The sequence below is a fragment of the Martes martes genome (assembly GCF_963455335.1).
Source record: "Martes martes genome assembly, chromosome: 9".
Taxonomy (NCBI): Eukaryota; Metazoa; Chordata; class Mammalia; order Carnivora; family Mustelidae; genus Martes; species Martes martes.
The window spans coordinates 4407712-4434170 of record NC_137896.1 but is presented as its reverse complement, the minus strand read 5'-3'; the positions used below and the strand labels follow the sequence as shown (position 1 = coordinate 4434170).

At 46.7% G+C, this 26459-nt stretch overlaps 1 protein-coding gene across 1 annotated transcript in view; it reads right to left on the bottom strand.

Annotated features, from left to right (window-relative positions):
* LOC308349897 (serine/threonine-protein phosphatase 4 regulatory subunit 1-like) overlaps positions 1–26459 on the bottom strand; it is a gene marked incomplete at its 5' end in the record, with an annotated part of 81573 nt that overhangs the window by 16999 nt on the left and 38115 nt on the right. Inside the window, 6 exon segments of the mRNA XM_080814748.1 lie at positions 529–687; positions 2925–2990; positions 3839–3946; positions 13804–13950; positions 22586–22728; positions 24034–24140. Coding sequence (XP_080670874.1) covers positions 529–687; positions 2925–2990; positions 3839–3946; positions 13804–13950; positions 22586–22728; positions 24034–24140 — 730 coding nt within the window.

The following is a 26459-nucleotide window of genomic DNA, read 5'->3' as shown; positions in this document are numbered from 1 at the left end:
CCAGGTCTGACCCCCAACCAGGCAGCTGGCCAACCACCTGGGCAAGTCGCTGTCTGCCGAGTTATGTCCCAACAGATTTATTGCTGTCTAAGCTGTCCTCCAAATCCCAAATCAACTATTTGCAACAGAAAATCAAGAAAAACTTAGTACCATTGTGCAGTTTTTATACTTTTAGAATTTTAATTCCACAACAAATAAGTCCAGACTCCATAAAGCGCCTGAGCAGACCGCTACTGATCGTGACAGGCATGTGTGTGAAAGGAAGAGCAAAGGGAACTCTCCAGTTAGTGTTTCCCTTCTCACTTCTCCGCTCTTTCATGGCGGGTCACTACAAACGTGAGGGTGCATGCCACCTTCTTCACAGGCACCCAGGCTTTGAGATTTCAAGTGCTCCGATCCCCACGAGGTCTAAGTAAGCCAAGTAGGAACCAAAAAGACAAAATACACAGTCCCAAGTCCAGAGGCCAAGCTGAGGCCGGTCGGGGAGCGGCGGCTGGCGGCCAGCACTGCCGAGCCGCCCACACTTACCCATCGGCAGGGGTCGCTGATGAGCTTGATGAATAGGGGTGACAGCTGGGCTCTGCGGACCTCGGGGGACGCGCTGTAGGACACCGCCATGAAGCACTCTGCGCAGGCTTTTCGCATCCCCCAAACACTGTCTGAGCAGAGCTCAAAAAACTTTGGGATCTACCAAAGCAAATAAAATCATGCTACTCAAACTTGGTTACCCTGAGGAAGGGCAGATCTTTTTTAATGATGTAATTAAGGCCAAGCCATAAATATATGGGAAATATATACTAGTCTAAAAGGAATCATTTGAGACAAAGAGAAATGATGGTAAGAAGAATAAAGAAACATTTCCTTTACCTCTGAATTCTAATAAATGACTTGGTTAAAAGGTTAATACTCATATAGCAAGTGCTGTGTGAATTACATAGAGAAAAATTGTGAGATGACTTTGAGATCGAGTAGATACCCAACGAGCTCACCCATCCAGGGAGTACCATCTTTGAGTGGGGTCCTTTAGTGATAGAAGGTATATTGTAAAAAACTGATAGTAAAGCAAATAATTCCTGTTCACAGAAATGCAAATTGCGCCCCACGGAATGCACTTGATTCTCACCCTGGATGTGGAGCAGTTCTGAATCCCCCTGCAAGGTCATCTCAGTATCCCTTGGTCTGACCGCACATGTGTGGTACTCTGAGTTCACCATTAAGCCAGGTGTTGGACCCTACTGTTTCCCTCGTGAATAAATGACTTAAATAAAGTCTTTGGCATGTTCTCTTTCTATCTATACGAAGGTCATGATCATATCGTCTTTTAAAATTTATCCTTTAATGGGGCGCACGCGTGGCTCGCTCAGTTAAGCGTCTGACTCTTGAGTTCAGCTCAGGTCATGATCTCAGGGTCCTGCGATCGAGCCCCACGTCAGGCTCTGCACTGGGCATGCAGCCTGCTTAAGATTCTCTCTCTCTCCCTCTGACCATTCCCCCGCTCCCATGCTCTCTTTCTCTAAAAAAAATTAAATAAATAAATAAAATTTATCCTTTAAAAATGAGGCTCTTTTTTATATCCTAATGTAAAATCATCAGCCAGAATGATCCACAAATGGGAACATATACTCATGGAAATGTCTGCCCACAGGAAGGTTAGTATGTTGGCCACCGCCGTTCTTCCTTCAGCTACGTTAAGTGGAAGACAACGCTCGCTGTACATTCAGAACAACGACAAATTATTTTGGGGTCCTAACTATGTTGACATGGCTTGCACTTGAAATAAAATAAGATGAGCTTCTGAACTTAAATTTAAAAATCAATTTAAAGAGTATGCTTTTTTGAGGTTAAATTCTAACCATACAGGTTAGATGTCCTGACCAATAAAAATCCTGTCCAATAAAAGTCCAATAAAAATACAGGTTGGATATCCTGTCAAATAAAAGTGGTAAGCACTCAGTTAGCATAGCTCTGCGTAGGCACCAGGGAAACAGAGATGAACATGATAAGGTGAAGATCCCACATCAGCAAAACTATAATGAGGTGTGATAAGAGACAAGCACGTACTCTGAGCAAAATGTTATGGGGATGCTGAAAAGGGAGAAATTAATTCTCTCTGGCACAGTGGGTAGATGAGTCTAGACAAGGAGAGGACTTGACAGAGGCATATGCACGTTCAAGCTGGGTTTGAAGTGTGAGTCGGGTCCCACCAGGTGGGGAAGACACTGGAAAGAGAGGGGCAGTAATGAGCAGAGGTGTGGAAGGGGGAAAAGCAGGAGGCCTCAAGGGAGCTGAAGAGCCACCCGCTGGCTAGTGAAATGCTTCTCTGCCCTGCTGTGCATCAGAATCACGAGGGGGTTTTTCAGAAATGCAGACCCCTGGGCTTTACCTGCCTCCCTGCCTCCCCGCCCATCCCATGATTCAGATGCGTGGCCAAAGGCGAGACCTGCCCAGGCCGGCACAGTTGTAGGACCTGAGGAAGGCAGCTGGCGGCAAGGCTGGAAAAGCACTTATGAGGGGACCTGGAAGGCCCAAAAGGGTCTGGATTTTCCCCTGTAACCCAGAAACCCCCACTTGTCTTGATGACCAGGAGTGAGACGGTAGAGCGGTGTTCTAGAAAGAGCAGTGGAAAAGAGACAGATAGAGTGGCTTCGACAGTGAGAAGAAACCAGGGAAAGCGACCAGCTGGGAGGCGACAGCGAAAGCCCACAGGAGAGCGGGCTGGGGTGACGTCCATGTTGTCCACGGACCAGCTGCCTAACGCTTATGAAAAATGTTGGCTTTGGAAGTCAAGAAATTTAGAACTGATGAATGTAAAATTGAGCTGTCATTCCAAAGTAACAGATTCATAAATACAAAACTTCAAACCGATTTTAAAAGTGCCCTAAGAAATGCACTACAGCAATTACGAGTGGCAAAACTTCACATACCAAAAATTTCTCAGTGGCTTCTTGTCCAACGGCATGACAAATATCACCAAAATTCGTAGCACACACCTTAAAAAAGGCAAGAGGCATACCCATTATTCTCTGCTTCCTTTTTGTCTTACCAAATTGTGACAGCTAACAAGAAGCCTTGGGGGCAATGACCCCTCTAGTCAGGCGGCCAGCAGGCACTTACCAAGCCCGCCGCCCACACGGCCTAGCCTAGTGCCTCTGGTGCACTGGAAACCGAAAATTCACAACACAGTACCAAATCCCTGCACTTTCTGGCTCCTAATTGATCTCAATACATAATGCATTTGGTTAGCAATAAAGCGAAAGAGACCCTTAACGTTCTCTGCATGGCAAATTAGGCCTATCTTTCTTGCCGATGCGTCATGAGGAGAGACCAGAGGGAAGAGGACCAGTCACGCAGCACAGAGGAGGAGGACGAGGACGGGGAAGCTGTTGGGGGAGGTGTCTAGTGGCCTTAGAAAGGGTTAGGTAAGAATCTGGTAACCAAATGAACAAGCGACTAAAAGGGAAAAAAGGAGGGCAGGGGCTGGCTTTAGGGGGTACGGCCAAGGTAAGAGGGTCCCGGAGCAAAGCATGCCGGGTATTGAAAGACCAAGCATGTCAGGGCTACGGCATCTCACTGCAACCAGCAAGGTCCCAGAGCTGCTCCTCCCATGTCTAACAGCAACGGGCTTCCTCTCACGGGATCTCGTCTCCAGGTCCCTACATGCGCCCTGGTTTCAGTAAAAATGGGCAACGCTGCTCACACATTTGCCTCACACAGGTCACAGGGGCCACATTTCTCTTCCCGCCTGTATCTACTGAAGAAGTCAGGACACTTCCAAGGAAACGATTTTGAATTGTCTAACTTTCTGAATTTTTCAAGTTTTGAGACTGTATGTTCCAACCTTCCGAACTTGAAAGAACTTCCCGTCACCACACAATTCGCAGAATCGCGGGAGCAGCAGGCGTTCAACGGTGCTCTTACTCAGCACGGAGACCACTTTGCAGATTAGCTATAGATAAGAGAAAAATTAGAGTCACTTGAAATACCAAACACATGTATTGCACGTAACACTAATTAAATTCCAAAAGCTGATATTCAAAATATTGCCAAAACACCCAGGAAGTAAACACAGAGAACACCTTCCTTTGAGTTTTGTCAAGTGATAGGATCAATAGAAGGCTAAGAATTCCTCCAATAAGAGTCCATCTAAGGCTCAAGAGTCACCATTTGCCAGGTGCCCAGCGTACATCTGAAATATCAACGAACACTTTGTGTGTACTGACCATTTTACTTTCCCCAAACTCTATGACCTGGGTATGACTGATCCTCACTTTTGCAGATAAGGACAGTCCAAGAAATTTAAGTAATATGACCAAAACCCAGCAGTGGTGAGGCGGGATGCACAGTGACAGCTGGTCAGAGAGTAAAAATGACTAGTAGGCAAGCCAGCAACTGCCCTACTGGGTATTCACCCCCAAAATACAAAAACAGGGGCACCTGGGTGGCTCAGTGGGTTGGGCCTCTGCCTTCAGCTCGGGTCATGATCTCGGGGTCCTGGGATCAAGCCCTGCATCGGGCTCTCTGCTCAGCAGGGAGCCTGCTTCCCCCTCTCTCTCTGCCTGCCTCTCTGCCTACTTGTGATCTCTCTCTCTCTGTGTCAAATAAATAAATAAAATCTTTAAAAAAAAAATACAAAAACACTAACTCAAGTGGATACATGCACCTACAGACTATGTTTATTGCAGAATTATTTACAGCCAAAGTATGGGAGCAGCCCAAATGTCCACTGACTGTATACTGAATAGATGACTGTATACAGAAGATGTGGGGTGTGTGTGTGTGTGTGCGTGTGTGTGTGTGTGTATCATGTATATACACACATATATACATGAAGGAATATTACACAGCCATCAAAAAGAATGAAATCTTGCCATTTGCAATGACGTGGATGGAGCTAGAGGGTATAATGCTAGGTGAAACAAGTCAGAGAAAGACAAATACCGTATCATTTCACTCACATGTGAAATTTAAGAAACAAATGAGCAAAGGAAAAAAAGAAAGAAGCAAAACCATAAACAGACTCTTCCTAACTATACAGAACAAACTGATGGTCACCAGAGGGGAGCTGGGTGGGAGGATGGGGAAATAGGTGATGGGGTAAAGGAGTACACTCGTCACGATGAACACTGGATGTTGTATGGAAGTGCTGAGTCCCTGGATTGTATGTCTGAAACTAACATTACACTGTATGTTAATATACTGCAACTAAAATAAAATAAATAAAACAAGAAGAAAATGTCTGGTAGGCACTGGAGAGTGACCAAGTGCTGGTGGAAACTACAGGAAAGCAAATCCTTAAGAGAAGGAGCCATGCTGGGGAAAATGTGCATTGCTCCTGCTTTTCTGTCTAAGCACACCCCCTGTTCTGCATGGCTACGCAGTGTGGCTGGACCCCAAGCAGAAGTTACAGCTTTACTGGCCTGAAAAGTCAGAGAACGAAGAGTGAGGTTGCCAAAGCAGCCAAAACATGAGGGTAGAAATCCTGGGAAGGAAGGAAGGAGGGAGATAAAAAAGGGAGAGCCCCAAATCTGTGATTAAATACCACTCTAATCCGTGGCTGAACTCGGAGCCTTGCATACACAGAGGAGATGGTAAGGTTCACAGGAAAAAGCCAATCGCTTGAAGGCAGAAGGAACTTAGTGCTTTCAGCGGCTGGCTATTATAGAAGAAAGAGAATCTGAACTCTTTGCTAGAACAAAGTCAACACTCTTCAGAAGAAAATAACAGAATCCAGAGTTTCTACAGTGTTTCATCAGGAAGCTAATAAGAGGCAATAAAAAACTCATAGACATTACACTTATCATGATGAACACTGAGTAATGTATAGAATTGCTGAATCACTACATTGTTCATCTGAAACTAATATAACTCTGTGTGTTAATTACAGTGGAATTAAAATTTAAAACTTTTAACATTTAAAAAGAAACAGCTATCTAGGAAAAAAAATCCATAGACATGAGAGGAAATAGGAAAATGTGACCCATAGTCAAGAAAAATATGTCAGCAGAAACAAACTCACAGAAGATCCAGACATTAGCATTAACAGACTTTAAAAAGGTTTTAATGCAGCTGTTTTAAGTACACTCAAAGTCCAATAGGAAATAGTCAACTGAATGAACAGAAAGGAAGTCTCATCAAAGAAATGGAAAGTATAAAAAAGAATCAATCAAGCCTGTCGGTAATGATACAGTAACTTGGTCCAACATACCCTCCGGCACATAACAATTACAGAATCTTGGGGAAAAAAATTAAAAACTACCATCTGAGAGCTCTGGAGAGCAACCCAAAGGCAGAAGCTAGAGCAGAGGTCATTCTTCAAAGATGAACTACAGGACACCCGGGGGGCTCGGTGGGTTAAGCCTCTGCCTTCGGCTCAGGTCATAATCTCGGGGTCCTGGAATCGAGCCCCGCATCGGGCTCTCTGCTTGGCGGGGAGCGGGCTTCCCCCTCTCTCTCTGCTACTCTGCCTACTTGTGATCTCTCTCTCTGTGTCAAGTAAATAAATAAAATCTTAAAAAAAAAAAAAAAAGATGAACTACAACGATAAAGATGTGGAAGATAGGTCCAAAATCTGTGTATTCAATTTGCTGAGCTCTCTGGCTGGCTGGCTGGCTGGCTGTTAAATTGTACATGCACGGTCTTCCCAGGGTACCCAGCAAAGGAGCAGTGGCCAGAAACAAAGTAAACTGAGCAGAGATTTCAGCAGCTGCTCACCACCAATGAGATAGCAGGGAGGTGGAGTCCAGACAAGACACATGTCCGCTACATCAAAAATTACTTTAGAGTACTTTATAAAATGAAATAGGCATCTACTACCAAAAAAAAAAAAAATCACTTTAGAGAAATAAAACAGAATCCTGAGTCTCTGCACTGTATCACTTACAATGTCTGGTGTTCATTAAAAATACCTACCTACGTGTTGACAGGAAAAGGTGACCCACAATAAAGAAAAAAAAGCAGTCGATGGAAATCAATACCAAGATGATCCAAATGTCACAACTGTTAGACAAGGACTTTTAAAAAGCTACTGTAAATATTACAAGGATTAAGAGGAAAATGTAAGCATAAAGAACATATAATGACTCTCTATATTACAGAGATACAGACACTAAAAGAAGGTCAGAGTGGAAATTCTAGAGTTGAAAGATACAATAACTGAAATTAAAAACCTAATGGGTAGACCTACCAGGAGGTCAGAGATGACAAGAGTCACTGAACTTAAAGACAGATCAATAAAAATGATCAAATCTGAACATCAGAGAGAAAAATGACTAAAACAACAAAAAGAACCTCAAAGACCTGTGGGGCAAAAGGAAGCACCCCAGCTTTGTGTGATCGGAGCTCCAGGCTGAAAGGAGAAAGAGAATGGTCCAGAAAGAAAGTACTCAGAGGAACACTAGCCCAAAAATTCCGAAATCAGATGAAGAGCATCAACACACAAATCTAACGAGTTTGCTAAATGCAAAGCAGGATGAGTGTTCATTCTGCCAAGATGGAGAGAAAAATCTTAAGAGCAGTTAGATTAAAAAAGGAGGCTATAAATGTAGTACCATATGAATGGCAGCTGACTTCTCCAGAAGATGACAGGACGAGATGTTAAAGGAATGCCAGAAAAATAAAAACAAACCAATCAACCCACAGGTAAAACTGTCAGCCAAAGGTGAAGGCAAAATAAAGGCATTTTTGGATAAAAACAGAAAGCTCATCCTCAGCTAATCAAGCTAAAAAAAGTACTGAAGTTCTTCAGGCTGAAAGTATGACACCAGACAGAAACTCTGATCCAAGAAAGAAAGGAAGAGTACCCAAATGGTAAAAGTGTGAGTATAAAAGGCTATTTTTTTCTCTTTTCTTAATTTCTTCAATTGTTTGAATCAAAACTTATAATACTGTATTACCAGGTCCCTAATGGGAGTATGTGTCATCATGTGTATGAAAACAACAGCAGAGAGGAGGAGAGGGCGTGAGTGGACGACGTTGTTGCAGGGGCTATGGTTTTTGAAAATCCTACAGAGGAATTAAAATCTAGTACTACAAAAATACTCCACTAGTCCAAAAGAAGGCAGGAAAGAATAGAGGAACAAAAACAGAGGAGATAAATGGGGAAAAAATGCCAAAATAAGTCCAAATATAATCAATAATTATATTTAACATAAACAGAATAAAGACTCCAATTAAAAAGCAAAAACTGTCAAACTGGATACAAAAGCAAGGCCCACGTCCATGCTAATGAAAGCAAAACACTTTCAACATAGAAATATGTGCGGATTACTATCAGAGGTAATCCCTTAATAAAAGGGTCAATACAGCACAGAGATATAAACATAAAACCTTTACATGCTTAAAAGGGAAAAGATGCACTTTAAAACACTGTTTCCTCCCTAACAAGCTGGAAAAATATAAGCACACTGAATTGAAGTAAACAGAAGGAAGGAAACAATAAACAGTAGATATAAATGAAAAAGAAAATAATAATGAAATCTACAAAACCAAAAAAAAGAAAGTATCAATAAAATTGATAAAGCCCTAGCAAGACTGAGCAAGAAAGAAAAAGGGGGGGAGAAAACACAAATTACCAATATCATAAATGAAACGGGAAAATACTACAGATCTTTCAGGCATGAAAGGGATAAGGAAGTATCTTCTTAAAGATTTTATATATTTATTTGAGAGAGAGAGAGAGAGAGCGCGCTAAGCAGGGGTTGGGAGGGGCAGAGGGGGATCCCCACTGTGCAGGGAGCCAAATGCAGGGCTCTATCCCAAGATCCCAGGATCATGACCTGAGCCAAAGGTAGACACTTAACTGACTGAGCCACCCAGCTCCCCAAAATGGATAAGGAAATATTATAAGCAACATTAGTCCAATATATTTAACAACTTAGATGAAATTAATAAATTCCTTGGGGGTGCCTGGGTGACTCAGTTGGTTAAGTGTCTACCTTTGGCTCAGATCCTGATACTAGGGTCCTGGGATCAAGCCCTGCATCAAGTTCGTGCTCAGCAGTGACCCTGCTTCTCCCTCTCCCTCTGCCTGCCTCTCTGACTGCTTGTGCTCTCTCTATCTCACTGTCAAATAAATAAATAAAAATTTTTTAAAAAGGAAATTAACAAATTCCTTAAAATACACAACTTACCCAATGACACAGATGAAATAACAAATCTGAATATTGCCATATCTAAATTGGATTTGCTATCAAAAACCATCTCATAAAGAAAACCCTAGGGCCACAGGTTTTACTGGTGAATTTTAACAAATACGTAAGGGAAAAAACAACACCGATTTTGAACAAAATCTTTCAGAAAATAGAAGAGCGGGGAAATGTTTCCCAACTCGTTTTTTAAGGCCCAAATAACCCAGATTCTAAAATCTGACAAAAACGTAATAGGAAAACAAAATTGCCTACAATAGTCCTCTTGAATACAGATATGAAAATCAACAACAAAATGTAAGCAAATAACGGAGAAGGGAGCGCTCTTCACGGGAGAAGATCAACTCAAACAACCAACGGGCACCACACTCGCAGGTGGCAGTCTCATGACAGCACACAGGCTCCAAGTGACTTCCCTCCTCACGGCTGGGGCAAAGGAGGACACGGAAACTGGGCGGACACCACCTCTATCTCCTGGGCACTAGTTAATGACGGCCAAAGGCAGAACACGCTGAAGTCTTGGGCCTCCCGCCGTGATACATGAGAACACGTGTCTTCACCTTTCTTGTCAGAGACGCAGAGCCTGAATCCAATCATGAGGAAACATAGGACAAACCCAAACTGGGAGATATTCTACTCAAGAACTGGCCTGTGCTCTTCCAACATGTTAACCTTACAAAATTCAAAGGCTCAGGATCTGTTCTAGAAACAAGGAGACAGAAGCGTTGCGACAGCTCCGTGCATCATGTGGCCCTGGCCCGGGGCCCGGACAGATGCCAACATCTGCACGTGAACTGTGGAGGCGATGCCAGCCCCGTATCGAAGTCCGATTTCTTGATTCTGATCAATGTGCTATGGTGTTTAAGAGAGTTTGTCCTTGTTTTCTAGGAAACACACACTGGAAAATGCGGGCCTAAAAGGGCATAATGCCTCCAATTTCCTCTCAAGTGGCTCAGAGAAATACGTACACACAGATACGCATGCATCTGCGTGTGCACGCGCACGTGTGTAAGAAGAGACCGTAAGAGACTATGGGAGCGCCTGAGGAGACGGTACACGAGACTTCAAGAGTTTGCTCCTGAACATCTCCTACAAGCTCAGAATTAAAACTAAATGAAAAATCACCCCCCCCCAAATTTTTAAAGACCTCTCCCACTACCCACCCCCCAAAAGAAAAAAAGACAGAAGGAGGAAACGGGGGCAGGACTCCCTGTCTCTGGGTCTGTTCTTCCCGCTGCACCCACGGCCCCAGCAGGACAAGGTCCTGGGTCAGCAGCTCCCCAGGACTCTGCTCGGACTCTGCACACGGCACAGGAGAGGGAGAAGCACCCTGACTGGCGGGGGAGTGTGGGGGGGGCGAGGGGAGGGGACTTTACCCCCACAGCACGGAAAGGCTTGCATCTTCCGAGCTCGGACACCTCTCTGTGACCTGACTCGAGGCAGAGCCGTACCCGGTGGCGACCACAATAAACGAGCTCGCAGCTCCCGTATCCAGGGAAACAGGCAACCGAAGAGCGCCCAGTGTCTCCAGCTGCCCCTCTCCGTCGGCCACACCCACATGACCTTATTACTACCCGCATAAAACAAATCCCGAATCATTAAAAGCCAGCCAGCACACCGAGTGACAAGAAATGACATCCCCGTGGCCCTGGGAACTACTTGCACGAACGACGACCACCTTCCCTCAGTCGCCTGGACTATTCTTTCACAACACATACCCACGACGTTCTTTTTAAATAAATGCACAAATAAAAATGAGCTTAAAAATAGGAATGACGACAAAAAATGAGGAAGCCTTAATGTGAAAACGTGTTGAGAGAGAAAAATAGGCTTCTGACAATTAGTTATAATCTCGGAATGCTAATGGCCTTCCTGCAAGCAAGAGGAATTATAATTGGTCTCTGGTGGCCTGTTTACGGCGTCTAGATACAATTACAGGATGCAGCGCTTCCAGTTTTTCCCGATTCATTCATTCAACAACTAACATTTATTTAGTACTGACTCTGGGCCTGGCACTGTGCTGGGTGCCGATGGCGGAGAGACACCTGTGTTTAGAAGCTCCCGCTTTGGAAGGAGAAATAAACAAGTCAAGTGCACAATTCGATTGCTAAATGACAGAAGACAGATACGAAGCGAGCCTTCCGAATGCACAAAGGAGGGAGTCCCGGACGTTGTCTGCCATCTGCAGAAAGATTTCACAAACTGAAATGCGCATGTCTGTGAGTAAGACACCAGCCTGTAACTTACACGGCATCACTCAATTTAAAAATGCCCAGGCCACGTCTACTTGGATACCTTTGATTTCCCTAATCAAGTATGCACTCGGGGTGCTGGCACCAGAATCAGCTGGCTGGAACCCCTAACAAGAATGCAAAGGTGCGAGCACAGACACACATTCTGCCTAGGAAGGCATGCAGGCTCCTCTGAGTGAGAGGCAATTCCTTTGGAACCGCACTGTTCCGGGCGGGCGCGTTTACGGACAGTCGGCAGGCTGTAGCAACATTCACACCGTGTGGCTGGAAGAGAGCCCAAAACAAGCAGCACGACTGGCTTCTCTCCTCCCCCATCACCCTCCTTGCCGGTACATGGAGGTGCCCGCAGTGTCTGGGGGTCACCCACAGACCAGCTGGAAACCATGCCCTCCTTGGGGAGCTCTCCAAACCACACATGTGGGCTGCTTCTCCTTGAGGATAGAAACCCACCCCCAACCAGCCTGTCATTTCTAGCTAACGCGAACAGCACCCTCTGGGCTCCTCAACACTGGGTACCCAAGGAGTGAGACCCGTCCAGGACTCCTCCCCCTTGGCCTCGGGGCTCCAGGAAAGGAACACAGGACAGCTTCCGAATCTGACCAAAGCACACAGGGGCCTGACAAGGCGCCCCAAAGCCTGCTTCTGACAGGGATCTGTGGGGAGAGAAGTGGCGCTCCTCCAGAAAAACCCTGAAACCTGGGTGTACCGCGACCTGAAGAGGGTTCGAGATTCATGGTTCTTGGCAGCCACACTGGAAAGCTTACACATTCGAGTAATGATATCAGCCACTCACTTAATTTATGTGAACTAATTTGTTCTGTAGGTGATTTGTGAAGATAGCTTTTTGAAGGCTTGCTATATTTTCCAAATATTTTCACCAGAAGAAGAAAAAGAACAGGCAGGAGGAGGAGGAGGAGGAGAGAAGGAATATTGCTGGCAAGAACGGAACGGCTGAAAACAAAACAAAAATCATGCAAAAACATCTTGAGCATTATTTTTCATAGTATTATCGGTCTTGAGGGATAAGATACTTGGTTGTCGGTTGTAACCTTGGAAACTTGCCTAACCAACGCTCCAACAAAGAAGATCTAGCTGGCAAAGTTCACTGCTCGACTGCCAAATATCCCAACTGAATGATATTATCCAGGTTCATTTTGCAAAATAAATTTAATTTCTTATAGGGAAACTTGAAATTTATAAAAGAACCCTGGAGAATTTGAATTTTAATAATCAATTATTCTTCAGCCAGATTCATCTTATAAACATATGGAATATGCAAAAACTTAAATTAGTTTAAAAAGCCAGCCCTGTAACTCATAGTTGAGGAAAACTTTTACATAGATGAAGAGTAATTATCAAAGGCTCTGATGCTATAATACAATTTTCAGCTCCGTGCACTGTTTCCTCACTTTGAAAAAGAATTCCTTTCTCCAACGTCATTCTTTTCCAACCAAGAAAACAATCCTCTCCTAGATCTTATTGTACTCATAATGAAGGCCTATGATTTTTTTTAATCCTTATGTATGATTTTCCTAAAAGGCTGGAATAATCCTGAGTCATTACTGCTGTAAGAGAAACAGAGAAGGCTGTTTTGTGCAGCACCGTCTGCATGGGTCAGTGGAGGGAAGCAGCCACAGAACACAAGACGGCCGAGGATGATCTTCCTTGGGCCACAAAGGAGAAGGCCTGAGGACAAGCGGGGAGTCTGTGTCTGGGCTGATAGGTGAAAGCGCCCACTGGCTCATCAGCAGTTACTTTGTAAATGAGGGTTCTAGAAGTAAGTAGAAAGCCCTTGACTCTACAGTCACTTTATGATGGGTACAGAATCTTACAAACCCAAGGATGCCACAAAACTAACTGTTGAACGAAGAAGAAATTTAGTATCTGTACTAGTCCTTTAACTGGTATGAGCAGACGTTGCCACAGGGCACGTCCTAAACTGCCGTGGACGTTCCGGCCACAGACCTACAAAGCACCACTTTGTCCTGACTTACACACAGTCAGCCATGTCTACTGGACTTTCCTGAACGGCCCAAACACAAGCTAAAATCCTCGCCCACACTAGACTGGGTTCCGTACTTTGGGAAACAAGGTCCATGATCCCAGTGGGTCCAAAGACTGATTTCCCTATAAATCTCTGCATCTTGCCTCACCTTAGCCTCAACTACTCTGATTTTGACAACTTTGCCATCTTAAAACAACTGGTGATCTAAGGATAAGCACGTCCAACACACGCTCAGATCTGAACTGTGAATATTCTCAGACCAAGGCCACACTGCCGGCCGCCTTGTTTAGGGGAAGTGCCGGCCGACATGGAACACCTGTGAGACCTCAAGTCACGCTCACCCCAACCTACAGGACAGTCCACCGAGGTGCGGAGCTGTCACCCCACCCTCAGACAGACTTACGTTCGCAGCTTCTGCCTTATACTCGTCATCACCGTCCGGAGCAGAGAGCGCCAGCAGGACTGGACACACTTTGTTTTCAATATCGTGCTGGGAAATTAGATCTTGTTCCAGAAGAATCAAGAGCACTTCCTGACTTGATTTTCTAACCTAGAAGAGGAAAAGAAGGCAAAAGGTGAAACACCAAACGAGCTGAAGTGCTCTCCGGAGCCAGACGAGCTCCCTGAGGGCAGTGCCAAGCCGGGCCACCTCTGGACACGCGTGAACCACACAGGGCACCCGGCCCTCCGCTTGTACTTCCTCCCCCGAGGCCTCAGAGAACACAGCGCTCTGCTGGGCTGGTTCCTACCATTCCTCTCCTCTCGGGCCGAACGTCCTCTTCCCCAGATCCCCTTTCAGGTCGTGTCCCCCACCTGTCCTCCAACAGCGCCCCCACTTTGCCCTCACGGCCCGAACCCCAGATTTCCGCACAGATGCCTGCACACACGACCACAGAAGGCCGTGGGGCAGGGCCCCGACATGAGGCCCAGTGAGGCCCAGACACGAGGCCCCGTGAGGCGGGCCTCAGAAGCCTCCTCGGTCCAGAGAGGAGGGGTGAGCAAGCACCAGTACTCAGAGGGACACCAAGAATCTGGACAGAGAACCCATCTGGGAGGGGAGAACACGGGAAACGGCCACCCACAGAGCAAGGGGTGGGAGATGACACTGAAGCCGGGAAGAGCCCCGGGGCCCAGGCAGAGCACGCAGAGTGGCAGGTGAGCAGAGGGCAGTTCCAGAAGTAGCCTCAGAGGCACTCGGACAGGGAAGCTTCCAAACAAGCGACAAGATGAAAACGGTATTTTGGAAAGCTCGTTCTGGTAGTGGTGCTCCCAGTCAACTAGAGGCAACGAAAGGCAGGTCAGCCAGGTAGCCACCGCGACAGCCTCGGTGGGAGGGACAGGCAGGGAGAGGTGATACCCCAGTGGCATCACCAGGCTGGGGTCATAGGATGCGGTGCGGTGTCCAACCAAAGTCCCCAATAACTTGGAGATGTCAGACACTTATTGAGCTTTCCGGCACATGCGGGAACAAAAACACGCGAGAAGCAGAGCCTAGGAGGGCCAGACTCATCGGCCACCTTGCTACGTGACCCAGTCCCAGGTGGCAGCTGAGGACACCAGTGGGCGGCAGCACAGGGAGGATGCGACAGGCGGGGGGCAGCGGTCCTCAGCAGAGGATGTGGAGCAGAATGTCAAAGGCAGTCAGAAGCCTGCTGAGGACGGCAGGGTGAAGGGTGGAGCCCAAACGTTATGTGTACCTCCAGTCTTTGGAATCTCTGAATGTGACTTCTGTGGGAAAAGGGTCTCTGTGATGTGACTGGGGTCATGTTAAGGACCTGGAGGTCATCCACGGGATTACCAGGGTGACCCTAAGGACAATCTTCTAAGTGTCCTTCTACGAGAAAGGCAAGGGGAGAGGACAGACAGAAGAGGAAGAGGCCACAGGAAAACAGAGGCAGAGGCTGGGGCATTGCAGCTGGAAGCCAAGGGGGCCCACACCTCCAGAAGCTGGGAGAGGCGGGGAACAGATTCTCCCCTGAAGCCTCCAGAATGAGTGTGACCCAGATGAGACCTTGATCTTGGACTTCCAGCCTCCACATCTGGGAGAGAATAAATGTCTCCTGTTCAAAGCCCCCCAGCTTGTGGTGCTTGGTTATGGCTCTCCCTGGGGACTGTTAGAGCAAGCAAAGAAAGGGGAGAGGACAATGGGCCCAAAGATAGGAGATGAGCCCTGGAGCCCCGGGACAAGTCAGGGGACGTTGCCTCAGCTGAAGGGCCAGCTGGGGTGGGGCAGGGCCAGGGCCTCCGGGGCTTACTCCAGGGCATGGGGGAGCCTCTAGGGTCAGAAAGCGGAGGTGTGACAAAAGCAGACACAGCTTCAGTGAGGGTGACAGTTTAGAAGCCTCAAGTGGCTCTGAAAGCTGCGAGAGCAGGCGAGGGGCTCCTGGGCAGAGAGGCTCTGGCCGAGGCAAGGGTTCCGGGGGGGTGGGGCCCAGTAAGGAGAGTGAAGGCTTGAGCGACGCTGCCAGAGAACTGAGCTCATCACTAGAGACGGTCCTGGAAAACCAAACATGACCCTGGGCTCCTTGACTTAGGTCACCAATCACCAAATGCAAGAAAAGGAGAAGGAAGACTGAAGACCTGGGGTGGGTGTCTGAGCTGGGGGCCCAACATGACGCAAAGGGAGGCCTCTGGAGAGCGGCCAGTGGGCGGGGCCAACTCATGAGCTCCCGGGTCTAGGGACAGCCTTGGGGATGTGGCTCTGCTCAGGCCTCCAGGAGCAGATGAGAAAACGAAAGGAATCCTGGCACTTTAAAAAAAAAGGTTGGCGGGGGGAGGGGGACCAGACCACACCCTGGAGGGCAGGCAAGGACCCGGGCCAGAGCACACCAGCAGGAAGGGAAGGGGCGGGGGGGGGGGGGGGACACTTGGGTCGCCCACAGGAGACCCTGCAGTGGTTTCCAGGATGCACCCCATCTGCGTCCTGCAGTCACTAGCGGGGCCTCCAGGGCCAGCGGCTGAGTGCTGAGGCTTGGCTTCATGTCTATAGATGGGCAAAGTGACAGTCCCACCTGCCAGGGCAGCTGTGGAGTGACACGAACTACAGACATAAAGGGCTCAGAACAGTGTGTGGGGTGGGGGCGCCTGGGGGGCTCAGTCAGTGAAGCATCTGCCTTCAGCTCAGGTCATGATCCCGGGGTCCCGGGATCGAGCCCCATGTCCAGGCTCCCTGCTCAGCGGGGCTCCTGCTCCTCCCTCCCTGTTCTTAAGCTCTTGCGCCTGTGCGCGCTCTCTCTCTCTCCCCCTCTCAAACAAATAAAATCTTAAAAAAAAAAAAAAAAAAACAAGGGGCACCTGGGTGGCTCAGTCGGTTAACCAGCTGCCTTGGGCTCAGGTCATGATCTCAGGGTCCCGGGATCAAGCCCCGTATCTGGCTCTCTGCTCAGCAGAGAGCCTGCTTCCACTTCTCTCTCTGCCTTCCTCTCTGCCTACTTGTGATCTCTCCCTGTCAAATAAATAAATAAAATCTTTAAAAAAAAAAAAAAAAAAAGAACAGTGTGTGGGGTCCCGTCTCCCCCAGATGAATCCTGATTTACCATGACTAAAATCATATGACTAGTTACCAAGAGAGGGGGGACATAAGAGGTAAGACGATCCCAACGCACACGGACCTAATGCTGAGTTCCAGGAGGAACAGAGGACACGTCTCCGGCACCTGTGCATCCCATCAGCAGGGGAGAAACACTAAATGTCTAGGATGCAGCCAAGAAAGGTTTCTTCAAAGACCCAAAAGTCGTTAATGGTGACAAATGGTGCAAAAAAAAATCAAGTAAAGGCAAAAAAGAAGTCACTGGATAGACAAATAAATTGTGGAAAGTGTATAAATGCAATACCATCACACAGTTAAAATGAATGACCACGAGCTCTCAGGATCGATGTAGATAGATCTTAAAAAGAGAGGGATAAAAGCAAGCGGCAGAATGGAAAGTACAGTCTGACGCCATTTATATAAGGTTTTAAAGCACCTAAAACGAGACACTCTTATTCAGGGTCACTTACGCAAGTGGTGGGACTATAAAACTCTGGATGGGAAGGACACCCTGGGGCTCAGGGTAGTGGTTTCCTACAGAAGGGGAGGGAGGAAGAAGAACGGCATGGTAAGGGCATGGCACGGTCTTAACTGGATCTGTAACCCATTCAGAAAAAATTAAACTGGTATATTGCAAAAGTTCAACATTTCTTGAGTGAGTGTAGTAGGTATATGGGGGTTTATTACACAATCCTCCAGTGTGATGAAAACATTTCACGGTTTTCTAAAAATCAAAACTATCTCTGAAGAAAAAAAAAACACCAGATTTCACAGTGAGAAGAGTAGAGCCCACGGCGGGATATCTCTCGGTGGCTGCAGGGGGCCACCGGCTGCTGTGCGGCGAGCTGCCGCCTGGCCGGGATCCTACACCGGGAGCCCACACCTACCAGAAGCTGCAGAGCGTCCTTCTTCAAGAAGCCTAGCAGTAAGGGAAGGGAGTGGCGGGGCGCTCAGGGCAGAGGCCTGGGCACAGAGGGTTGAGGGAGATGGAGGCATGATGAAAATTGAAAGAGAAAAGCCAACGAGAGAGACTAGAAAATAAGCCAGCCTTGAGATAAGAAGATGGGAAAGAAGACGGAAAGGAAGACATTGCCCTGAAGAGAGGCTGGGACCCCCGTGTCCTGGGAGACAGAAGGCAAGTAGCTCAGGACATCTGCAGAAACGTGGTCACGCTGGCAAATGGGACAGATGATGGCTGCCTCGGTTCCACAGTGCGTTCCTAGAACACGAGCAGGTACCAGGCCCCGGGCTCGGTCAAAGAGATCATCAAGTAAGACACAGCTCCTAGGGTCAGTGCTCAGAGTCTAACACGGGAGAGAAAGTACTAGTCATGACATCCAGAAGAGCCTAGGCGGTCCCAACACATTCACCAGATGAGCCTGGGGAAACCGGGGCGGCCTGCCGGGCTCCCGCGTAGCTCATGGTGTCCCAACACGCACACCTGCACCTCGGCCCGCACCTCTCAAACAAAGGGGAACGAACGTGCATGCCCACACTTCACAAGGCACTTAGGGAGAGTAAACAAGATAATCCTCGCTAACCCTGGAGTGGGATAGGTCACACCCTGCGAGCTCCAGCAGCCCAAGCTCTTAGCAGTACCAGCAACCATGGTCATGTTGTCACTATTGTGCCCGATGCTGTGGTTTCTTACCCACCGTGAGTCCCTGCAAGGCGCGCCGGCTCTGAAGAGCACGGATGACAGGCAGAGGGAGGCCTGCGCCGCAGCTGCTCGGCCAACCTGACAGACCCACTCCGACAGGCAAAAGAATCTGAGCCTTGGCCGAATGCGGCATCCGACCTCCTCGGGGACCCTGGGCACCCCCATAGGGAGGAGGTCTGAAAGGGCTGGCCTCGGTCAACGGGAGGAGAGATGGGGAGGAGGAGAGGAGAGGCATCTGGAAGGAGCAAGACTGCCAACATGGGCAGAAGGCACAGATGTGGTGGCCTCATGGCAGGACCGGGACAGGCGGCCCACAAAGGAGTCAGCTATGTCTGAAGGCATTAGAGTCTGAAGGAAATTTCTTTAGGAAGATCGGGCTCTGCCATATTTCTTTGTTTAAAGGTGACAGGAATGGAGAAGAGTTCCGCTTATTATGGAAACAAAGGACACCTGGCAAGGTCCAGCTGGGCGTGGGGGGCAGGAGAAGGGAGGATACGGATGGCCCCCGGCTGGGCTCCAGGGAACAGAAGGGAGTATGTGGCGGATCCACTCGTTGAGAGACTGGATGAAGACAGAAGGCCTCTATTTTCTCACTGAAGCCAAAGGCAAGGTCACTGGTTTGGTGCACGACAGGCCAAGACAGAGAGGCTTGATGACAGTGGCAAAGGTCTGAAAGAGCCGCCTTGGGTAATGTAAGACCGGCTGAGGAGGGACGAGTGGAAGGGTCGGCGGCAGCACTGCGAGTCCAGCTGCAATTAGAATCTGTTAATCTGCGGCGGCGGCAGCCCCCAATCCCCCCCCCCCACCAACCTGGCCTCCGGGACGTGGGAGTCTGTGGGCGGTGAATGGGCCGGCAGGCGGGGCCAGAGTGGCGGAGGCAAAAATCAGGGGTGCCGATGGGGAGGCTGCCAGAAAAGGAAGGCTGAGGGAGAGAGCTGAAGGCAGGAGGACAAGGGTAGGTGGGAGCCACAGGCCTCTGGGACCAGAAGGCTCAGGGTGGTGGCAGAGCAAGGAGAGACAGGAGAGAGCCCAGGGCCCACATCACAGTTCCAGCCTCTCCCCTTCTGGAACCGAATAAATGGCAATGATATATGTAAAAGGTCAAGGAAATGTCAAGTTCTTTGACCCAGTGCAATCTCATCTTCAAGAACATATCCAAAGAAAAAGACCAGCCAGTGGAAAACATAACCGCAACCGTTACAATGCTCAGTGCATCCACTGCCCCGAAAGGCTGAACGAAAGCGGGGCATTCAACACAAGTAAAAATACGAAGATTATGAAGATGTACAACGTCTACTGCATGCCGGTGAGCTTTCTGGGGCAAGAAATCTGTCCTACTCATGTCTTTATCCCCGGCACAAAGCACCACACTTGGCTGGTAACAGGCATTCAGAAGCCGCCGGAATAAATGAATGAATGGGAGAAACTGCATCCCATTATGATTAGACGCACGCAGGACAAAATGGAAGCACCTGAGGAAGGAAATACAAAAATAATCAAAATACTGGCATTAGGAGAGCAGAAACAGAAGGACTTTCCTCCTCATCTGAGCGCTACATTCAATCACGTCACGGGGTAACACTTACAGCATTTGCTCTTTAAAAACACTCAGATTGAGAGAGATAAGCCGAAACTGCAGAACTTCTTGGAAACAATAATGAAAACCTGGCATATCATAAAAAAATTATAAATACCCGGGCCACCCGAGTAGCTCAGTCAAACGTTCAAATCTTGATTTCAGCTCCAGTCGTGACCTTAGGGTCGTGAAATTGAGCCCCACATCCCACTCCACGCTGGCTGTGGAGCCTGCTTGGGATTCTCTCTCTCTCCCTCTCCCTTTTCTCCTCCCCCTGCCTCGTGCTCTCTCCCATTCTCTCTCTCTCTAAAAAAAAAAAAAAAAATCATAAATACAAGGTTTGCCTTTGTGCAAATCCATTCCCGCAGTAACTCACACAAATGGAAAGGCTGCAAAGGTTACTTGTGGCAACGATTTTAAAGTGACAAAGAGTAGAAATAACCCAAATGTCTATGAGTGAGCTACGCTACCTCTCCCCGGCGGAGTACCCTGCTGCTGGGAAAAGGGATGAGGAAGTGTTGCCTTGCCTGCTGTGGACTGATCTGCAGAATACCCTGGACAGCGGGGGAAAGCGAGGGACAGGGCATCATGTGCAGCGCGCCACTTGAACCTGAGAAAGTGACAAGGGGGTGCAGGACACAAGGACATGTGTATACGGCTTCAAGTTATCCGTGCATATTTTTTAAAGGGAAGAATAAACCAAAAGCCAGAAAAAATGGCGATCTATAGGGGAGGGAGGGAACAGACAGGGGAGGCAGGGATGGAAGTCAGATTTTTCTTTTCTTTTCTTTTTTAAAATATTGCATCTATTTATTTTAGGGGAGGGAGAGAGAAAGAGTCTCAAGCACACTCTGCACAGAGCACACGGAGCCCGCCGCGGGGCTCAGTCTCACAGTCCTGAGACCATGACCTGAGCTGAAACCAAGAGCCGGACACTTAACCCGCTGAACCCCCCCGGGCTCCCTGGAAGTCAGATTTTTCTGAATGTACTTTGTTTAACAGTTTTGACTTGGAATTATGTAAAAACATTTTAAATAATTATAAGTCTAAATTAAATTAAAATGTAAAAGCTAAAGCGATTCCTAAAAATAAAAAATAAATGAGTCTCACTGTGGATCAAGTTGGCAGCTTAGGCACAAAGAGAAGGGTTAATACAAGTGACTTTGAAACACAATCTCATTAATATTAATGTTAATATGACTGTGCATCTCTAGTGGGAGACAGCCCAAAAACAGAAAGAACGTCAAAGAAATCCCAAACTATATTCAGTTATCCTACTGTACTCTTAGTAATCATACTGTCAGCAATCATACTGGTATTTTTATTTTGGACACACACACAGAGACACATTAATGCCCTTATGAAGCAAGATTTATACTATGTAAAAATAAAAAGTTATGAATATAAAATCAAATTAAGTAAAAGCTCTACAATCTCAATGTGATTTTGGAAATACCAATACAAACTCTTGGCAAGGAATTCTGTAATGAACAGATAAGGCTGACACAACCCAAACACAACCCAGCCCTCACACAGCTTTTATGCTTCCTGATCTGATGCAGCAAGAAAACACAACAGCACCAAAAAAGGATTCTCACTATACTACACAAAACTCTGAACCTGACCAAGCCTCTAAACTTAACTAGCAGTTCAGAGGAAGTACTGGGAACAGAGGAACATTTCAAACCACACTATGGGGATGTGATCAGCCAGATCCCAAACGCGGGGACTCCTACAGACTAATGACCTAGCTTCCTAGAGCAAGGGAGTAAACAGAAGGATGAACAATTATAAATTAAGACAGATTTAAAAGGTACATCAACCAAATCCAGTATGTGGACCTCATGTGCATTCTGATTTAAAGAGACTGCCTGTAAACAACCAGATTTCTGAGAAAACTGGAAAAATTTCAACGACTCAAGATCAAATGATACTAAGGATCTATTGATAATTTTTATCCATGGGATACTGGGATTGCTATTATGTTTTTTAAAAAGTGTCTGTACTTCTCAGAGAGAAATACTAAAGCATTTACAGCTACAACGACATGGTATCTGGGAGATGCTTTTATCTGGGTTGGATTAGCTCAAGATAAATGAAAACAGACCGGTCGAATGTTAATGACTGTCTACGCTGGGTGTATTCATTCGGACATGGACATTCATTCTAACAGTCTCTCTACTGCCTTGTGTTTGAAAATTTCCATAAGAAAAGGTTAAAAAAATAAAGAAAGAAATCTCTCATGATACTAAGAGTGAATGCTGTCTGTCCGCCTGCGTCACTGAGGAACCCGGCACAAACAGATCTTTTGTTCTCGAATCGCTTAACTCTGAGAAGCTGTTCTCAGAATTATGGATCTCAGTTAAAATAAGACTAAGGGGAATTTGCTGCACAGATATTCAGGTCCCAGTTTTTCACACCTGGTGGTTGGGATCCGTGAGGTACCTCACTACGATCGGAGTGAGATATTCAGAGAGCACCACTGGAAAGTCCGATCTGCTTTCTTGTAGAAAAGCAGCAGTAGGAGGAATCTGCTCCATCAGCTCGGTCCGCACCGTGGGCTCTGCGGCAATGAAAAATCAGAAAAGAATTATACGAGAATAAGCCAAGCACCTTACAGAGTATAGAGGGATAGTTTCTAGCTTTTCTTACTAAAATACTTCATCAAGGAAATTAGACAAATGCAGTTTAAAAATCATTTCCCATTTAGAGTATTTATGCTACAGACAGGCTTAAAAAGCTAATAAGCTATCTGGCAATATAAAAACATAAAAGGAAGAGAGAATGACAACTCTATTATAACAAGCCATATATAAATCGAGGAGGGAGCAAGAAGTCTGCGTGCTGGGCCAGCGTCCAAAAGCCATTACAACTAATGGCATATATGCCAGACCTATGGGTTGTGCTTATTTAAATTCCAGCCAGAATGTATACATTATAAATAATTCTTTCATAAATGCACTCCCCCACAATCCACGCATCCCAATTATTTCTAAGGCAAAGCATTAAACAAAAGAGCGGCTCTAGCTCCAATACACCACATTAAATTTAACACAAATATATAATTGCTTCAGCACTGTAAATGGTGACTCATTTACAAAGAGAATCCATTTAAGGACTCAAAACATCCACTCGGGCCTTCTAAAAGCATTGTGTCATATTCATATGAATATTTTAAATGAATACGGGAGCTATGCGGAAGGCTTATTTTTCTATTTTCAGTTAAAATGATCAAATTCTAAAGCAAGCATAAGATTCCCAAAACTTTCTGAAGCTGTTCACCAATCATTACAAATCAGGGCCAGGGTGGGGGGGGGGCGGGTATGAGGGCAGCAGGCAGCTGTCTGTACAAGCAGCCCCCAAAACGCTCATCTCCCCCCTCTCTCCTACAAGTGTGGGGGAGGAGAGCAGGGGAGGGACATCTTCCTGTCTCCTGCACAGCAGTGCGCTTCTCTCCCAGGACAGCAATCATGGAGAGGTAGAAAGAGAAAGAAAAATCAAGACTAGCCTACAAAGATCATAGGTGAGGGAAACTAATGACTGGGCTTGTTCGAATCCAAAAGACTTCTTTTGATTTGGCATTTCTTAGCAACCAACAGGCTGGCAAAACTCATGAACTACAAAGGCCTTAACTGCCGGCACAGATAGCATTCGTGGCCATTAGTCATTCTAATTTTCTAAAACTAAGGATAATTTGATCCCAAATAAGACACCCATTCTTCATGACAAAAGCCATTCGTGCTTAGACACTGCTTAAAATGTATTGATGAACACCCCAGGTTTTCTTTTTAACTCACTATCATTGGTTATACATAATTTCTTGGAAATACACAAGTAAAAAATAAAAGTATACAACCCTCATACAAACCTGCGTCTTCTGCCAATCTGACCACGATCTCCATTACCGTTAAGAAGTCCTCCTCATTATTACTGAAGTCCCGGAGGACATCGAGCAGCCCTCTGGCAATAATCTGACTGTGAAGACAAGAAATGATCCATAGTTATGTGGGCAACACGGACTGCCACTGTGCTAATTACGAGCATCATGTTAAGAGCAGGTAATAAAATCAGGGAACAAAAGAAAGTCAGCAACTTCCGTCCAGGGGGAGGACAGGCCGTCAGGGAACATCCAGAGATGGTCGGTACAACATCAGTCACCACCCTACAGGAACCAGACTCATACCCTCCAGCCTGATGGTCACTGGAGGTTGAAACTGTCCACTTGGAACTAAAGAAAACCCTTTTTCTCCATTTCTCATTGATTCTTCAGGCCCAGATAGACTCAGAACAGAGGCCCCATGACAGTGGGAGGGGATCAAGTGACCAAAACTGCAGAAGGAAAAGGTCCAAAGAGGCATCCTGATGGCCACTTCAATCTCGAATGGCCTCTACCCACTAGATGTCAGAAAATTCCCCTGTTTGCCCCTCACCCCATGACAGGACAACTAAAAATGTCTCTAGACATTGCCACAGGTCCACTGGGAGCAAAATCAACCCCGATTGGGAACCGTCTCATTAGAAGATTAAAGGTGCAAAGGGAAACCTCTGTATTAGCTTTGCAACTCTTCTATCAATCTAAAATTGCTTCAAAATAAACTTTAAAGACAAAAGAAAACCAAAGGCCAAAAGAATAAATAAGAAGTCAAGAAGAGGTACTACTGTACCCACTAGAAGAACTAAAATTATGGGGCACCTGGCTGGCTCAGTCGGTGGAGCATCTGACTTTTGATCTCAGAGTCATGAGTTCGAGCCCCACGTTGGGCATGGAGCCTAATTAAAATGAAATCTTAGAAAAGAAAAAATAACTAAAATGATATTAATAATACCTATGCTGGCAAAGATATCGGACAACAGGAACCCATAGACATTGTTGGCAGGAATGCAAAATAGCACCGTAATTTAGAAAACAGCTGGCAGTTTCTCAGGAAGCTAAGTATACATTTATCATTCAACCGAGCAATTCCCTCTTAGGTATCTACCCAAGTGGAATGAAAACTTTTGTCTACACACAGACTGGTACACAAATGTTCATATTAGCATGATGCACAACAACCACGAAATGGAAAAGGACTCCATGGACCTCAACTGGGGAGCAAAGACATAGGTCACCAACTATACATACAATGGAATATGACTCAGCACTAAAAGGGAACCCTACGGGTAACAACAGGGATGCATTTCAAATGTATTTTACTAAGAAAAAGAAGCCACAGAGAAAAGACAACATACCAGAGGATTCCATTTATATGAAATTCTAGAAGAGGCAAAACCTTAGCCTCCAGAAACAAATCGATGGTTGCCTGGTCCACAGTGAGGAGGGAGCAAGGGGCTGCTGGCAAAGGGATGAACAAGGAAACAAGGGAACTACAGCAAGTTCAAATGTGACTGTGGCTGAGGGCCGCATGGCTGTTTACATCTACCCAAACTCATCTCACCCGATGCTTTAGATGGGTGAATTTCACCGCATGAAACACATGCCTCAGTAAAGCTGTTTTAAACAAAGACATTAATGAGGGGAAAAATCAGAGCGATCAGCAGTGGCTTAGAGTCGTGGCCTGGAGGCCTCAGGGCACAATGGGGGGGGGGCAGCACTCCTGAAAGGCTTCTTGGAACAAATGGAGAGGAGGCCCTGCCTGCCTCCGTCTGCTCCTCTGAGCCTCTGACAACCCAGGGACAAGACAAATCATTTCTGGCTATGCATCAGAATCGGATGAAGTAAAAAACCCACCTTGATTTGCAGGAAGACTAGAAATGTGGAATTCAGAAAGGTAGTCTTTTCGGCCCAGCACACCACAGGAAGAAATCCATCAACCCAAGCCTGTCCGCGGAGAGACTTATATCACCCCTGGGATGAAAGGTCGAGATGTGGCAGCCAGGAGGTTTGGGAAAGACGAAAACAGACACTATAAAGTCCCTGATTACATTTCACTGGACCACATTCAGGTCGGCCTCCCCTGGGAAATCAAGCAACTAAGATCCCCAATCTGCTGGTAGGGCCATAGAATGGATAGACAGATCTGCATCCAGCCTCAAGTGGTCACCAGGGACCTGCCCTCTTAAAGGAAAGTGAGGAGAGGGGTAAGAGAGGGCCCCTGAAGCAGGGAGGAATGAATCCCCCGCAGTGAATACAGAATGGGAGAGAGCTGAAGACACAAACAAATCGCTGCTTTGGCACCCACACTCTGGAACACCTGGCTGCTTCCTGAAATGTCCTGGAGAGGCCACAGTGGATAGCAGAGCCCAGAAGCATCAGCGTCAGTACTTCTCACTGTCGGCTATGCTAATGAGAAGAAA